This window comes from Arabidopsis lyrata (genome assembly GCF_000004255.2).
Source record: "Arabidopsis lyrata subsp. lyrata unplaced genomic scaffold ARALYscaffold_8, whole genome shotgun sequence".
Taxonomy (NCBI): Eukaryota; Viridiplantae; Streptophyta; class Magnoliopsida; order Brassicales; family Brassicaceae; genus Arabidopsis; species Arabidopsis lyrata.
The window spans coordinates 13,103,775-13,120,125 of record NW_003302548.1 but is presented as its reverse complement, the minus strand read 5'-3'; the positions used below and the strand labels follow the sequence as shown (position 1 = coordinate 13,120,125).

At 35.1% G+C, this 16,351-nt stretch overlaps 4 protein-coding genes across 8 annotated transcripts; 1 reads left to right on the top strand and 3 right to left on the bottom strand.

Annotated features, from left to right (window-relative positions):
* Window positions 1-773: 773 nt before the first annotated feature.
* Window positions 774-1,543, bottom strand: LOC9300063 (calmodulin). Its single transcript, XM_021016006.1, has one exon. The coding sequence runs from the start codon at window positions 1,459-1,461 to the stop codon at window positions 976-978; it is 486 nt and encodes a 161-aa protein (XP_020871665.1). The 5' UTR covers window positions 1,462-1,543; the 3' UTR covers window positions 774-975.
* A 1,101-nt stretch (window positions 1,544-2,644) lies between these two features.
* Window positions 2,645-3,240, bottom strand: LOC9301811. Its single transcript, XM_002863940.2, has one exon. It carries the CDS (start codon window positions 3,221-3,223, stop codon window positions 2,747-2,749), a length of 477 nt encoding a protein of 158 aa, XP_002863986.1. The 5' UTR covers window positions 3,224-3,240; the 3' UTR covers window positions 2,645-2,746.
* A 2,351-nt stretch (window positions 3,241-5,591) lies between these two features.
* On the top strand, window positions 5,592-7,217 carry LOC9300062 (putative F-box protein At3g17560). Its single transcript, XM_021010902.1, has 3 exons — window positions 5,592-5,731; window positions 5,844-6,596; window positions 6,677-7,217. The coding sequence occupies exons 2-3, from the start codon at window positions 5,848-5,850 to the stop codon at window positions 7,041-7,043; spliced, it is 1,116 nt and encodes a 371-aa protein (XP_020866561.1). The 5' UTR covers window positions 5,592-5,731; window positions 5,844-5,847; the 3' UTR covers window positions 7,044-7,217.
* A 90-nt stretch (window positions 7,218-7,307) lies between these two features.
* On the bottom strand, window positions 7,308-13,020 carry LOC9300061 (probable serine/threonine-protein kinase drkD). 5 transcript variants are annotated; one of them, XM_021010895.1, is made up of 14 exons: window positions 12,534-13,020; window positions 12,380-12,432; window positions 11,780-12,244; window positions 11,034-11,703; window positions 10,860-10,900; window positions 10,662-10,730; window positions 10,304-10,404; window positions 10,120-10,198; window positions 9,819-9,917; window positions 9,266-9,334; window positions 9,121-9,170; window positions 8,945-9,026; window positions 8,371-8,465; window positions 7,308-7,795 (listed from the first exon to the last, which is right to left on the bottom strand). In XM_021010895.1, the coding sequence occupies exons 1-14, from the start codon at window positions 12,760-12,762 to the stop codon at window positions 7,666-7,668; spliced, it is 2,232 nt and encodes a 743-aa protein (XP_020866554.1). In that variant the 5' UTR covers window positions 12,763-13,020; the 3' UTR covers window positions 7,308-7,665. The 5 variants fall into 5 exon arrangements, with proteins under 5 accessions (XP_020866554.1, XP_020866536.1, XP_020866549.1 ...); XM_021010877.1 differs by having other exon boundaries at window positions 11,780-12,230; window positions 12,380-13,019; XM_021010890.1 differs by lacking the exon at window positions 12,380-12,432 and having other exon boundaries at window positions 11,780-12,230; window positions 12,471-12,561.
* Window positions 13,021-16,351: the final 3,331 nt, after the last annotated feature.

Genomic DNA, 16,351 nt, shown 5'->3' with positions numbered 1-16,351 from the left:
GGTGTGAGAAAAAAAAAAAAAAGTAACTACTAAACCGACTAAACCATCGAACGTTATATTGTATGGGCTAAGCCCAACTATCCACCAAAATCCTCTTATTTTTTATAATTTTTTTTTCATCCTTATATAAATTAAAAATATTCTAGATGGGTTGTGTGATTTGTGCCTATAGCTATATGAATCACATGGAGTGTGTTGTCTTCTTTGTGCTCGCTTGCAAAGTTTTCAGAATACTTCTTTGCTAATAATGAAGAGATAACGGGTCCCTTTGTCGTAAACTCCATGAAGGGATAACTTGGCCTTTTACTGCTTCAATTATTAAGCTCAGCTCCATCCGACATCAAGATGCCTATGAGGCTATGAAGGAGGATCCGCCTATGGTTCCAAACACGCCGCATCTAACCCCGTCTAAGCTTTGTAATAGGTCACAATTAGTTCAAAATTTTCAGTTTACTAAGATGCATTCATTGTAAAACCGTTTTTTTGCTTGAATACAATTTTACATTCATTAAAAAAAAAAAACCGTTGCTACACATTCTTTTATCCAGTTAGTCTAAACTATTATCAAAACCCCACTAAGAAAATCCCATTTAATTCGACTATACAACTTTATTCATGTCGCTTTTAACCATTGTATCCCAATGTTTTTGATCGTTGGATTTTAGAAGATAGTTGAATAATTGTAGGCCCGTAAAGTTTTGTAACAAAGGTCCATTATTTCTGAAGATTGGTAAACGAGTGCCCAAAATTCTCAATTTATACATTTTAAAACATTCATCTAATTTTTCTTAGTTATGCATTGGGCCCAAAAGACTTGTTCCAACATTAATTTTCTCACATTTTTATAACAACAAAAAAAACAAAATCTGGTTGGGCACAAATACACTTCTGCAAACAAACAAACAAACAAAGCTGAGATAAATAAAGTTGGAAAATGTGCGGTGTCAAAAAAAACAATTTTAAACCAATTCTTTTTCAACACCCGAAAATCTTAAGCAAACCGTCAAACGAAACGCCGTCGTTTAAATCACCACCGGCTAATCGAATCATAGCTTTGATTTCATCATCGGAAACAGCTAAACCAGCCGAATCCATATAACTTTTCAGATCTCCGTAACTCAATCTCCCATCTCCGTCTTTATCCATCACCTTAAACACATCTTTCATCAATCCATCGTCTCCTCCGTTACCAGATCTACACAACAACGGCGCCGTTTCTAGAACTTTCTCGAACTCATCGAACTCAACGAATCCGTCTTTGTTCGCGTCCGCTACTGATATCATCGTTCCGATCATCGTCTCGTCGTTGTTTTCACCGGAAGTGATTCCGGCGTAGAATGCACGGAGATCGTCGCTGCTGATTTTACCGTCGCGATCTGTGTCGATGATCTCGAAAGCTGGTCGGAAATCTGAACTCGCGGTGGTGGTTATCGGAATCGGGATTCTACCGGAAGGACACATCGCTTGATCTCTCTGAGTTTTTTGAAATTTGAAAATGGCTTTTGAGATTGTGAAGGAAGCTTTTTAGAGAGGACGTGTGTGAGCGTAGGGTTTATATAAGAGACGCGAGGTGGCTCAAAAAGTCAAAAGCTTGCTTTGAAAGGTTGGTTATTTTACTTATTTTTGGTTGTTATTTATTTTATCATTTTGGTCAAAATTTTGTTGTTATTGTATTTTACTATTTTATACTCTTTTTGGTCCTAAAAAATTTTCATGTTTAGCAAGAAATACACTATTACTTAAACTTTAATACTTCTATATAGCTATGAACCAATAGTAATGCAACCAAATCAGATATTCTTAATTAATAGTTTTTGAAATTTACAATTTATTAATTACTTTCTCTATTTCACAAAAAATACCATTTTAACATAATTTATACTCCATCTGTCTTAATATATATGATGTTTTAGTTTTTTATTCGTTTTATCCATTTTTATAAAAAAAATTTCCTAGTTTCTATGCATGATTTATATTAGTTTAATAGTTTTAATATTTAAATAATACAATATCTTCTTCTATTAGTTGAATTTTTATAATTGAGAAAACATTTATTGTTTCTTAATCTTTGTGATTTTACTCAAAACATCTAATTAAATGGCACTAAAAGAGTACATATTAAAAAAACTATATAAATTTATATTATATTTTTAGAAAATATATTAAAATGTTTTCTCTTTTTGGATAGTAATTGAAATAATAGTAATAGACAGACTTTTAGTTTTAAACAAAAAACTGAATTGAAAATACAAAATATTTTTTAGACCGGACTCATCATAAATAAATATATTACATTTATTAAGAGGGAACAAGAAAAAATAGGAGTTTTTAATGAGAGAGAGTCGGTTACGAATAAATAACATTAATGGAAGTGAAATTTGGTAAGATATTTGGATTGAGAAGTACGCAGTGCATGACATCACCAAAGTAGTGACTGGTATCTGATTCGTAGGGAAAGTCGATTTTGTCTTTTCATGTTAGAATCAACTTTAAGGTCTCTCTTGCGAGCAATAGGCTCCTCAAAATTTAAATGGACCCATTGTCCAACATTTTATAGGGGAAAAATGTCTTAACTATAAAAAAATGGCTGTTTAATACGTGAACTTGTTATATGACCAATTTAAACATGAAGTAAACGTTGACCGGCCAATTTAAACACGAAGTATTCGTTGACCAGGCCAAAAACCACACGCCGTTATCTGTCGTTAACAGATCCGATAACAGCCGTTAACGATTCCGTTATTACCTAAAACGACGTCGTTTTGGGCTTAATCGCCGCTGTGTCTTCAAGCTCCAACAACGCTTGCTGCTCCATTGGAGCTCCTTCAAACGTGCTACCAATGAAAAACGAGAACGGAGTCGGAAACTGATTCTTCCTCAGATCCTGAGATTCCTTATCTGGTTTCCCATTCAATCTATTCGACAATCGAATCACTTCTTTCATCAAAACCTCAACCTCGTTCGCCAATTCGTCCAGATTCTCTTCACCAGACGGTCGATCTTCAAGCCACGTCACCTTCGCGACGAGGTAAGGTTTCGTATGGACGAGATCCGTGACGCGAAATCGTTCATGACCTTTACAGATTAAGAAGAATCGATCATCGACGAGACGCTCGTGCTTCACGATTTCTCCGACGCAACCGATTCCAGCTGCGGAACCTGAAACGGCGTCGGAGTAGACAACGCCGAATCTGAGATCGAATTGGAGAAGCGTTTGCATCATGACTCAGTAACGGAACTCGAAGATTTGAAGCGGGATTGTTGCGCCGGGGAAGAGAACGAGACTCTCTTCCCCGGGAGGTAGAGGTGTCAAGCGGGACTCTCTTCCCTGGGAGGTAAAAAATGATCTGAAGTGGGATTGTAGAGGTGTCAAGCGGGAGGTGTCAAGCGGGCTTTGTCCAAGTAGCCCACGGCGGGGCGGGCTTGGACATCATTTTTTATGTCCATAAAATAGCGGGCCTCGCGGACAAGCCCAGGCGGATTGCGGGTTTTTGCGGGTTTTGTCCGCGGATTTGCGGGTCGGCCCACGGGCTACAAATATTTAATAAAAATAAATAATTAATATAAATAAATAAATATTTTTACATAATTCTGAAAATATATATGTGAAATATATGAAAATATAACGAAATTTAATGTATAAAATTATAAGATTTTAAAAAATTAATACTAAAAGTTTTTTTTTTTAATTAAAAAATTATTAATTTCAAATTTTAAAAATTAATTTTATTTTTTTAATTATTTTTAAAATATTAAAACTAAGCCCGCGGGCCGGCCCGCTAACCCGTTGGGCTTAGCGGGGCGGGCCTGGACATATTATTTTTGCCCGCGGTCCTAGCGGGCCGGCCGGTCGCGGTCTCACAAATTTAAATGCCTATCGCGGGCCGGCCCAGATGGACGCGGGACGGCCCGTCTGACACCTCTAAACGAGAGGTAGTGGGAAGAGAGGAAGCTCTACTAGGTCATCTGATTTGGGCGGATTCGCGTTGTGGTGCTTCTCGGAGAAGGAGGAGGATGAACATCGGAAGGAGAGGAGTTTGCAGCTTCGACGGTTGATGCTCCGGTAAGTAGCTGGAAGATGTAGAGGATTCACAGCGGCGATTAAGCCCAAAACGACGTCGTTTTAGGTAATAACGGAATCGTTAACGGTTGTTATCGGATCTGTTAACGACAGATAACGGCGTGTGGGTTTTGGCCTGGTCAACGAATACTTCATGTTTAAATTGGCCGGTCAACGTTTACTTCATGTTTAAATTGGCCATATAACAAATTCACGTATTAAACGGCCATTTTTTGAAAGTTCGGCTATTGCTAGCTATTTTTCATGTGGACTAAATTTTTGTGGATGCATGGGAGACCAAAAACTGCAATTTGCTTCATTTTTAAAATTCACGTGTCCAATATTAGTGGGCTACGGTTACCACACGTACGATAATTTGTTTTCTTGTAAGGTCCAAATTTTGTAAATGTTAGGTTAGTATTATATTAGCCACCATGCATAAAAAGGACCAGTCGTCGATAAGAAACATAAGAAAATCTTTTCTGATTGTTTGGATTAATAACGTATACGATCAGATCTTTGTGTGATATTTTTACAAAGTTTATGGTTATTTATTTATATTGTTTGGATTATATTTGTAGTTTTTTTGCTGTTACTGCTAGTCACATTCTCTTAATTTCAACTACTAGATATTATACAATATACAAACTCTTAGTAATTAAAAAATATATATACTATAAACTTTGTATTACAATCTATATATATGGATATTACTTAAATCATATTTTTTGTACCGGAAAAAAAAATCCAAAGGCACCCGAATCTACGTCATATTACATTAGATGTCTTATGGATTCTTTGAATTTTGGGAATTCTGTAAGACCATCTTCATTGCATAACTTTGGAAATTTAATAAGAAAATGCTAATATTATATTATAGGTGTCTTAAAGACAATAACAAACTCAATCAAAGTGTCTTAATTAAGATATTTTAGACATGGTGTCACATTCTCCAATAATTTTTTTTTACAATATTAATATTTCTTTTTCAATTATATATTAAGACACCTTCTTGAAATATGTCTAATGGAGATGTTCTAAGTGGTTCATTCAAGTTTGTTTTTTGGTGTGTAGAGAGACTTTTTGCTTTGGTGTGTAGACTGTCTGGTTCTGTCAAGATCAACACATGGGACATTGATGTTATCATGAACGAACTTGAGGCTAGCATCTTCATTTTCTTTTAAACTCATCACAAGCATCAAAAACGTTTTTGAAAATTGGTTGTTTTAAAGTCAAATTGTAAAAATCCAAACACTAGTGCATGATTAATCAAGGCTCTTACTCGTGCTAAGAATTCTAGAATACACGAATCCTTCATTGCATTGCCATTCTCATGAGCCTCACAAAAAGAGTTCAAGCCATTTTCATGATAATAACCAAAGCATACCAGATAATAAACTGGAAAAAACGATTTTCTTTTGTTATTATCAGCTTGAGAAAAAGAAGCTTTCCTTGTGTAACAAGTTTCAGCCTTGTTTCCTTTTTTGATAAAAACAAACATTTTCTATTCTAAAGTTTCCTTTTTGTTTATTGTTCAGTCTCTATGTAAAAGAGAAGAGACTCGCATTCTTTCTTTTGTTTCAGGCTTTTAGAACTTTCTTCTCAAACCATTCCTTGAATTCGCTTTAGAGAATCAACGTCTTCGAGAAGACTACTTCACGGACATTCGAGGTGAGTTACTTTGTTTATTTTATTTTTACTTGTGTATAAAGCAAGGGTTAATTAGGTTTAGTTAAAACCCTAACAAATATCTAACTTACTGTCGTAGCTTTCTCCTCTGTAGATCGATGTCAGAAATCACAAGAGAAACTACGATGATCTTCGATCTTCCACATGATCTAATAATAGAGGAGATATTTCTTAGGGTTCCGATGATATCTCTGAGACGACTACGGTCTACATGCAAACGATTAAAAGATCTACTCAAAGATCCGGGATTCATCGAAAAGCAAATTGCTAATGCCAAAACTACAAGGCAGTATCATGTTCTTGTGGTGGTAAAATTTAGGGTTTATGCAATGTGCTCCTATATCCATGGAAAGAACATGAACGTTGCTCCCTTGTTTAAACGTGGACTTCACCTAATCGATCCCCATCGTAAATCAGAAGTCGATTTATCTCATGCCTTTCACTGTGATGGCATATTGCTATGCACCACCAAAGGAAACATGTTTGTGGTTTGGAACCTGTTTTCGGGGCAAACTCAATGGATCATTACGAAAAATCCTCTCAAGATAAACAATACCTATGCTCTCGGATACGACAAGAATGAATTGTGCCATAGCTACAAAATCTTGAATCTGGATAGATACAAGAAAAAATTGGAAATCTATGAGTTTACGTCTGATTCATGGAGGAATCTTCATGCCATCATTCCTAAAGGCTGCTTGAAATCTCGTGGCGTGTCTTTGAAGGGGAATGTTTATTGGTTGTTTAAACGAAGAGGAGTCAATGAGTACTCTCTACTTAGTTTTGATTTTTCCACGGAAACATTCCAACTTTTGTATGTTCCCTTTCACCAAGAAGCAGATTGTTTCGATGATGATTATTATTCTATGAAGATTTCTTGGATGATGATTTTTTGGATGATGATTATTCCGATGACGGTTGTTTCGATGATGCCATGGCTCTATCGGTTGTTAGAGAAGAACATCTTTCGTTGTTATTTCAGAGTGTTGTGACACAAAAGATGGAAATATGGATAACCAATGAGATTGAGACCACATCTGTGTCATGGAACAAGTTCTTAACAGTGGATTTTAAACCTCATCCTCATATGTTTTCGCGTAGCATGAGTTTTTTCATTGATGAGGAGAAGAAAGTTGCCGTGTGTTGTGAGAAAGACCAAGAGAAGAAGATATTCAACAAGGTATACATTGTTGGAGAAGATGAATTCAAAGTATCTCCCGGTTTTGGTTTTATTGATTGTAGAGGCATATATAGTTGCCCAACTATGTTTGGTTATGTTCCACGACTACTTTAAATCGAGTAATATTATTTCTTATGTCATAGAGTCGAGACGTTTTTTTCGGCTCAAATGATGCATTAGTATACTCCAAAGTTAGCTCTTCACGGATCACATGCAGTTATATGGTTCGTGATTCTGAAACTATCAAATAATAGCCAAATTGAAAATTGGTGTAACCGTGTAAGACCAATAGTATGCAAAACCGAGTCCACAAAGCTCGAAGAAGTCTTACACGAAAACTGATAACCCGACTCCAAATGCACAAACAATAACGAGAAGTGTTCCAATAAAAAGTGGCAATATTTACTCAAAATCACTGTCCAAATCTTGATTCTATCTCATACTTTTACCTGTACAGACTATTCTTTAAAAAATTGGGTCTGTATCAGGCATAACGGTTTTATATAAATAACCTCTCTAGCTCGCCTCGCTAGCACATGACGTTTTTAGAATCAATTCCATACAAAAGAATGGCTCTTGTAAAGAGAGAGAATATATTCGCATATACCAAAACTCTTTCTTGTTGGTGCTTTCTCGTCATTGCGCTTCAACACAAACATGAAACACCTTCCTGCTTTGCTTATGTAGCTCAGCTTCATCAACGCATAATCAGTTTTAGCTCTGTCCATTTAATGGTTTATTTTTCCTTGAGGGCTGAGTTTTCTATTGATGCAGCACGAGCCGCCTGGAACTGTATAGTGTACTTTCTTTGAAGCTCTCTTAGTTTCTCCATGATTTCTTGGAACGATGGTCTGTGCTGCGGTTCACTGCAAAAATTATCTTACTAACATTAGCTGCTGCTTCATTTACCACAAAGACACATTAATCAAACATAGCTGTGTAAGAGTTTAAGAATGTTTATCAGCTATTTGTTTAGGTAAAAGAGTTTAAATATCTTTTCTATAATACCTTCTAATTTCCTACTGCGGTTTCTGTTGAAAGAAAAATCTATAAAAGATCCAAAATGACACCAATCATGGTACCAAACTTTCTTGTTTAAAAGATCTAAAATGACATCAAGCTTTTGTTTACTTAAACGATTTCTTTACACGTTATCAAGTATTCCAAATGTTGCATTGTACGAGTTTCAAGCACATTCACTTTCTTTCTCTGCTAAAAGATACAATAAACACACAAACAAACAAAAAATCAGTTTTATCTACTCATTATTCAGTGAAATGACACAAACTTTAGGTTTAGCATTTACTGCAGAAAGCAGAGACTGTGGCATATGATGAAGTGTTTATGAAAAAACCAGGTTTTGGTCCCTCCTTTATGCAACACAATTGAGGCCACTTTTTTTCTAGCAAGGTATATGTAACGTTAAGCGTGTTATACATACCTATGCCAGCAGCTTTCCATTAAAGAAATCCACTGAGGATCAACATTCTTCGGGACTTCCAGCCTCTGGTTCATGAACCCCACAGCTCCAATCACCTGCAAGTATCCTAAATAGACTTCTCTTCATATTACGTTTTAGGAACTAAGAGGAGACATAATATGCAAACATTCTTAAACAGGAGAGATGTTTTGCGATGGAACAAGACCTCTAATTCGTACAAATGTATCCTTTTCATTTGACCGAAAAAGATCATCAAGTCACAGAACTTGCAGTTATAGGCAGGTGTTTTTTTATAGTAAGATAATTCACTGACTTTTTTACATTAATATTAGTATATTACAATACACAAGTGTGTAGTATGCTTCCACAACATACTTTACTGAGTAAGGGTTGATGGAAACTAGATGTTGTAGCAGCAACCAGATTTCTGCAGTATTTGTACCATTGAGATTCTTCCTTGGACTAATATGGCCTCGTATAGCTTTAAGACATGACTGAAATTTAGATTCCACTAGTCCAATTTTTATTTGGGGACAATTCTTGACAATTTTTTACCTAAATGTGGAAATTATACCTGCATGGGATTTAGATTTTCCCACGGGATCTTCTCAGTCACAAGCTCCCATAGTATTACTCCAAAGCTGTAAATGTCGGACCTGTCATTTAATTAGTCGGTGGAACATTGTCAGAGATAAAGGCTAGAACAGCAATCAAGAAAGGAACTTAACTAAGCAGAAAATGGGATTATACTTTTCATCAGCAGCCTCATTTCGAAGAACTTCTGGTGCCATCCATTGAGGCTGCAACACAGGTAAAAGGCAATGGAATTTTCATCCTGAGAGAATTGACTTCATAAAACAAAGGAATCAATTCAGTAAGAGTCTATGTTAAGTACCGTTCCCCTTCCAGTCTTTGTAGTGAGGTATGTCTCATGCTTGATGCGCGAAAGACCAAAATCAGCAACCTGTTAGAGATGACACGGTAATTTAAATATGACAAGCAGAGCCTTTGTTTTGGTCAATATTAATTTCTCGTTCTGCAATCAAGATCCAAGCCTCTCTTTTCTGGTATATTCACAACGAATCATTATCTAAAGCTTCATTTGCTGTATAGAATATCTTTATCTGATTTTCCATTTTGCGTTAAAGTCCGAAGAGTAGAATGTATGCTTATAGGTTTCTCATACAACTTCTCAGTTCTGACAAAACAGAGTAAACCTAATAACTTCCGTGTATCGGGTTATAGGTTTCTTATACAACTTCTCAGTTCTAAAACAACAGAATTAGTAGACCTAATAACTTTATTATGTTGTACCTAGACTAATATATTCAACCCATGTCACAACAAAATGAAATAAATCAAAATTCACTGGAGACATCCATATCTATTTCATCCACTGAAATCATGTCTCATCCGAAATTTGATGAAGGTGGAAATGAAAACAATACCTTCACGGTCCAGTTTCGATCAACCAGTAGATTTGACGACTTCAGATCTCGGTGAATGATGGGTGGAGTACAATGGTGAAGATAATTCATGCCACGAGCCTGTGGGAAGACGTATGTAAGAAATATATGTAACATGTTGTAGAAGAGATACAGTGGCTGAATCAAAGAAGGGAAAAGAATGATATGCAAGACAGATGCAAGTAAGAACAAAAAAAGAGCAGCTTAATTTACTTAGAAAACAGTGGGTATGCAATTATCAATGGTCACACAACTGGAAAATCCGTGTGTGAGTAATACTCACAATGTCCGAGGCCATATGGATACGTCGCCTCCAATCCAGTTTTGACGTGTTCCTCTGCAGCAAACGGAAGAGACTTCCACTGCATATGTTATTTGATAAATTTAGGGGTGAGTCAGAGTTTTGGCCCCGGATTTTAAAAAGCAAAAAAGGACGTGTACTATTAGCCAAAGAGATGAGACCGAACCGTGGAAGGAACTCTGTTACTATACAGAGACGCTGAGGCGACGTCACGGCTCCCATAAATAGCAAAACGTTCGGGTGTCTAAGTCTTTTCATCAATGATACCTGCAGAAAAAAGTCCACCATATGTACTTCAAAATTAGAATAAGTAGCTAAGCTGGTTTCAGAAATGATTAATTTTCTGAGTAGACGCAGTTCGGAAGAAGATTACATATGGGAAAATTGTGGTAGTTTAGGGACTAAATTTCTAACGAAAGAAACAAAGAAAGATGGGAAGGCAGGTGTGACTTACTAAAAAACCAAATAAAAAATCAATTTTCTTTTACCAAACATGCTTAGAGAATTGATTGAAAACATAATACCTCTTGTCTAAAAGATGTTATGATCTCTTCTGAATATTCTTGTTTGGAAAACACCTTTACAGCCACATCCTGCACTGACATTAGCAACTCTTAGTGATATTCTTGTTTGGAAAACACCTTTGCTCATGATTTTCTCGAAGAGACTTGTAAATATCGATTATGCATAATCTACAACATCTATGGAAGGCAAGAACGTACAGATCCAAACCACAGACCGTGATAGACAGTCCCACATGAACCTGTATGTATAAAAAGGGAAACTGTCTTAACATCTTAGCAGAACAGAGACAAGAAAACCAAATAAATCGTAAGATGTCTTGAAGGATGGATTTTTTCGCAAAAGTGTTCATCTTTCTCAAATGAGTACATCACCTTGCCCGATTTGTTCTCCAATTGTCAAGTCCTCCCATAAGATTTCATAATCCAAGCAGTCACTATCCATATCGACCTTGTTCATAACACTGCTGCTGGTACTTCCACAGCTGCTACTACTGCTTGTGCTGTTCACATTAACAGAGGAAGACCAATACCCCATAGGCTCGTTACTGGAAGCCTTAATACTTTCACATGCCTGGCTTTCAGACTTAACACTGTGATTAGAATTACTTTGATAAGCCTGTTCTTTATGTTGTTCATTCTGCATCCAAGGCCACACAGAATGACTACGCCTTCCTTCCGAACCTTCCCTTTCATTCCCTTTCCACGGCCATGATAATCCTTTCTTTACCATCCACTCTTCAGCTTTTGAGGTCAGTGTTTTAGGGATAACAGAGTTTCCATCATTTTCATCACTGGAATCTCTGAAGGGCTTTGAAGAAGCCTTCTCATCGCTACGTAAGAACACACCAAATGGAGATTGGATAAAATCCCCCCTAGGTGTATCAGCACCACTTGTTGCTGCATCCTCCCTCCGGTCAGAGAAAGCAGCATCAAAGAAACCCTGATCGGACTGATGACTGTCCCCACTTCCACCCTCAAGATTTGCAGCATTATTATCACCTGCTCGCATTTTTGACTTGACCTTGTTGCCCACCTTAGACGCCTGAAATGTTGACTACACTAGTCAAACGACAGTATACACTAAAAGATGAGAATTAGCAACCTACAATTAAACTAACCAAATCTGATATCTTTGAAGCTATAGCAACTTGTATAGGCTGCTGAGAATCAAGTCCGAGTTTCGATACAACAGCCTCTTTCGAGTCAAGACCAAGCTTAGATGCAACACTACTAGTCACCCGGCTAAAGCTCGTCTCCCCTTCTTGCCCCCTTGTCTTAGCCGGAGAGCCTCTCGGGTCTTGAAAGAGTGCCGAATCATTTGTGATACATATGATCCCAATAAGAGAACCGTCATCATCATATGAAGGAGACATCGTAGTCACAACTGAAAACCTCTCTCCGGCTTTGTTCTTGACAGGAAACTCACCAGTCCAACTCTCCCCACTACTGCAACGCCGAGTGATATTCTGTGCAACCGAAGCATCCTGACCATCTACAAGAATATCAATCGGATCCTTCCCAAGTGCTTCAGCAGCTGAGAATCCATAAAGCCTTTCCGCCATTGAGTTCCTGGAATTTCGAATCTGAATATCAGTTGGGACAATATCAGCTACTAAAAATACATATACATTACTAACAAAAACGAGTTCAACAACGAAACAATAGTAATCAAAATTCCACAATCCATTGGATTCAAACAAAATCTAACTAGTACTCACCAAAAGATAATTTGGCCATTTAGATCGAAGACATGAACAGCTTGAGCCATAGACTGCAAAATATTCAAATACTGTTTATCGGTGAACTTGCCTGCCGATTGTCCCTCGCCGTCACCACCACCAGCTCCAGCAACTTTCGCATGGCTCTCCTTACGCAACGGCGAAGCATGACGAAACGAAGCCGCACCGCTTTTTCTCCACATCGGAGTTCCGTCTCCACTATTTCTCCTCACAGGACGTTGCGGTGATGCTGAATGCGAACGCTGCTTCATCTCCGCCGATACTTTAAGTCGCGACATCTCTCGCTTTAGATGCTCTTGGCTTTCTTCTAACTCTCGTATCTTCTTTAGAAGCTCCTCCGCTGGTGGAGTCGTCTTCTCCATTGCGAAAAAAAAACGCAGTCAAATCTAATCAAATCCAGTGTAGAGGAAAACACAAACGGAGATCAAATCTGAGTTTGAATCGGTGAAGCTGAATCACTGCGAAAATGGTGGAAAAAGCTTGAGAGATGGATTTAGGAAGAAGAAGAAGAAACAGAATCTGGAGAGAGTCAACAATGAAGGAAAACTTCTGTGCTTATCTTTCTTTGTTTTGATTCCTTTTTTTCTGGTTTTAGGTTTCTCATTTTGTTCTTACTTTTTTCTTTAATTTTTCTTAAGCTTTTTTTTTGTTTTTCCTAAATAGCGATTAAAGATAATTAACACCTACACTTAAGTTGTTTATTATAGTGGGGAGATTATGTAATTAAATAATCTAGATTTTTGTTTCTAAATACAAACAAAATAGTTTTTTTTCGGTGAATATACAAACAAAATAGTTAATAACCTGCTTAATGATCCTTAGGCAGCTTTTGGATTTAGTGATAAATGTTAATTAGATTCAAATTTAATTAAGTTTGGCTGCTTTTTTGGTATAAGCAGGTTTTTTCTTTTGGTTTTTCCTTTATAAGAAGAATAAATAAAGAAAAAGTGAAGACCTTTTAAAAAACAAAATAGATAAGATGGAAATAGATTGATTTGTCGTAAGTGTTTTGACAAAAAAATCTCCTTAATTTTAAAATTAATAATTTATTTTTCAGTTGAATGATAAATTATTAAAATACTCATATAGAATATAATTATTAAAAAAATATTATAAAACACACAAAAAAATTCAACAGAAGTATTTATAAAATAATTTTTGATTTTTTCCGTGAAATCTTATACTTCCTCCGTTTCAGTTTAGTTGTCGTTTTAGGATTTAATTTTTGTTTCATAATAGTTGTCGTTTTAGGTTTTCAATGCAAATGTTTGGTGAAAATTCCAGTTTTATCCCTACAGTTTTAATATTTTGACCAATGAAATTTTTTATAAAATATATTAATAAAGAGTAAAACAGAAAATTTAATGCTTTCTTAATTTGTGTGAAAAAACCTTAAATGACAACTAAAACGAAACGGAGGGAGTATTACTAGACTAACAAAATTCTCTAATCCATCCACACACATTTAATTACGCTCAATAAATTAGAAATCTCATAAGTATTTAGTGTTATGATATACATGAGCTATCATTAAATAAAAGACCCCACGCAATTAATTTTGCATGCAACCCATTTCTATTAATTACTCAAAAAAAAAAGTTACTCCCTCTGTTTCACAAAGAGTGTCATTTTAGAGTTTTGCACACAGATTAAGAAAACATTAAATTTTTTGTTTTTTTTAAACAAAAACATCATTAACTATATACCTAAACATAATCTGCCCAATAGTAAAACAATCTGCAGAATACTAATAGTCATAAAACATAAAAAATCATTAAATTTTGCATTGAAAACCTAAAACGATACTCTTTGTGAAACAAAAATAAAACCTTAAAACGACACTCTTTATGAAACGGAGGGAGTATCTTTTTGGTAAGCTCAAATTTAAAGTCTCCCATTGGTTAGACTTTCTTTGTTCTATTGTGAGTTTGTTACCGTACAAATCATAATCGATGTGAAACTTTTTTTGTCGTTCATGTTATTCATAACTTACGTTTTTTTTTTCTTTTTTTCCTCAAAATTCATAACTTCCGTTTTAGAAACTCTCGGAGTATGCTATTTTGAAGAATTGACGATAATAAAACATGCTTTTGTAATAGAAATTTGACTTTCTAAATAAAGTAGATACATGCACTTACATATAAACAGAAATACTCAAAATAGTTACAAATTAAAATGAATTATATACTCAAAAAAATCTAAGATATATTCAATAAAAATATAAAAAAGTCTACGATATTTTCTAGATCTTATTTGTTCATTATTTATTGACAAAATTGATTGGTATTAATTGTCTATTTTGTATCTATGCCCCAACATAAATCTCTGTCTTCTCATAAATCTAACTAGATTTTAACCCGCGGTACACCGCGGGATGATTTAATTTTAAAGTTAGTATAAAAATATTTTGTAAATTGTATCTCCTTATAACATATTTATTTATATTATAGTTTACAATTGTTATTAAGTAACGGTATACCACGAGTCCACGAAATAATTATTAATAAACTGAGGATTTAACCCGTATTAAAGCGGTATATAAATATTAATTCAAATTCGTCCGCCATATAAATCATTTCCGAAATATAACCCGTTCCGTAATTTCTTAACCCGTCCTGTGATTTGTATTAAAAAAAAAAGGATTAAATTCGTATTAAAGCGGCGGATTAATGATATTTTAATCTTTTTATTATTGTTGATTCAAAAACCCATCCCGCCAAACCCATCCCGCCAAAAAACTCATTTATTTTATTAATGTTCTTATTTATGATATGATTCTGAATCATTGTCTAAATATTTTAATCGATGTAGAACGTTGAACACATTTTCGTCAATTGGATAATATATGTCCGTTTTTAAAATTTCGAATCACAGTATATGCAGAAAAAAAATTGATTTTTTTTTACTTTATGTATTATATGATGATTCAAAACAGTTAAAAACAAATCAAACAAAGATGATAGGAGAATCATAATTATAAATCTTAATCAAATCTTCTAAAAATCTAAATTATTAAATATGGAATATCCGGTGTATGAGTTGGGTTAAATATAACCCGACCCAACAAATTTTTTGTGAATGAATTTTTAAAATGGGTCGGATATCCGATATACCCGAAAGCTTTTTTACCCACCCGTCACAAAAAGTGCTGCGATTATACTAGTATAGATTATTAAAAATATATGTTTCTATTTAGCTTTGATATGCAAATTTTTCGTTGTTTTCTGATGAAAATATAAGTTCTCCATTGGGTTAGCTTTGATATGCAAATTAACGTCGTTATCACTACAATGAACATGCTTAATTAATTTACACAAAGAATACACATAATACTATAATTGAATTAAATCTTGTGATCGCCAGCATCCGAGCTCTTATTGGCTCCAAATGTCAACTCTTTCCCACTCTCTCAGTTTTCTCCATCTTATCATTAATTTTTTGGGGGTTTTAAATGAACTATATGAGTATGGATATATAATCCGGTGACCATTCTTGTTACATGTTTTAAAACTCGCAATAATGTCATTGTAAATATCTACATACGTTCATTTATAACCAAACTTTTGAAAATCATGTCACGGATACTTAAAAGATTCGACAGTTCAACACCCATCCTAATCAAAATTAATTTCTCTAGTGAGTGGTGAGGAAACAACAAGATCCCATTTAAGTATTTTTGGGCCTTAGATAGATATTTGACTATTTTCCTCATATAAGATAACAATCAAAAAAATAAAATAGAGTAGTTTGGTAAAAAAAAAAAAAAAAAAAAAAGTATGGCACCAAACAAACTACGTGTCTGAAAATAGAAACTTAACCTAATGAGGGAAAAGGTGGGATGTTTTGTTTTATTCATATAATTTGAGTTTAGACATGTAAAAAAAAAAAACTAATCACTTGAAAAATCAGAATACAAAAGATCATATATGGTTTGATGGTTGTTATATTGCC

Excerpts from the sequence above, each read along its gene's own strand:
- LOC9300063 (XM_021016006.1), bottom strand. The coding sequence starts at position 1,461 with ATGTGTCCTTCCGGTAGAATCCCGATTCCGATAACCACCACCGCGAGT.
- LOC9301811 (XM_002863940.2), bottom strand. The coding sequence starts at position 3,223 with ATGATGCAAACGCTTCTCCAATTCGATCTCAGATTCGGCGTTGTCTAC.
- LOC9300062 (XM_021010902.1), top strand. The coding sequence starts at position 5,848 with ATGTCAGAAATCACAAGAGAAACTACGATGATCTTCGATCTTCCACAT. Across the intron at positions 6,597-6,676 it reads CACCAAGAAGCAGATTGTTT|TGATGCCATGGCTCTATCGG; the intron begins CGATGATGATTA and ends CGGTTGTTTCGA.
- LOC9300061 (XM_021010877.1), bottom strand. The coding sequence starts at position 12,762 with ATGGAGAAGACGACTCCACCAGCGGAGGAGCTTCTAAAGAAGATACGA. Across the intron at positions 12,231-12,379 it reads AATGGCCAAATTATCTTTTG|GAACTCAATGGCGGAAAGGC; the intron begins GTGAGTACTAGT and ends TCGAAATTCCAG. Across the intron at positions 10,199-10,303 it reads GTAACAGAGTTCCTTCCACG|TGGAAGTCTCTTCCGTTTGC; the intron begins GTTCGGTCTCAT and ends TAACATATGCAG.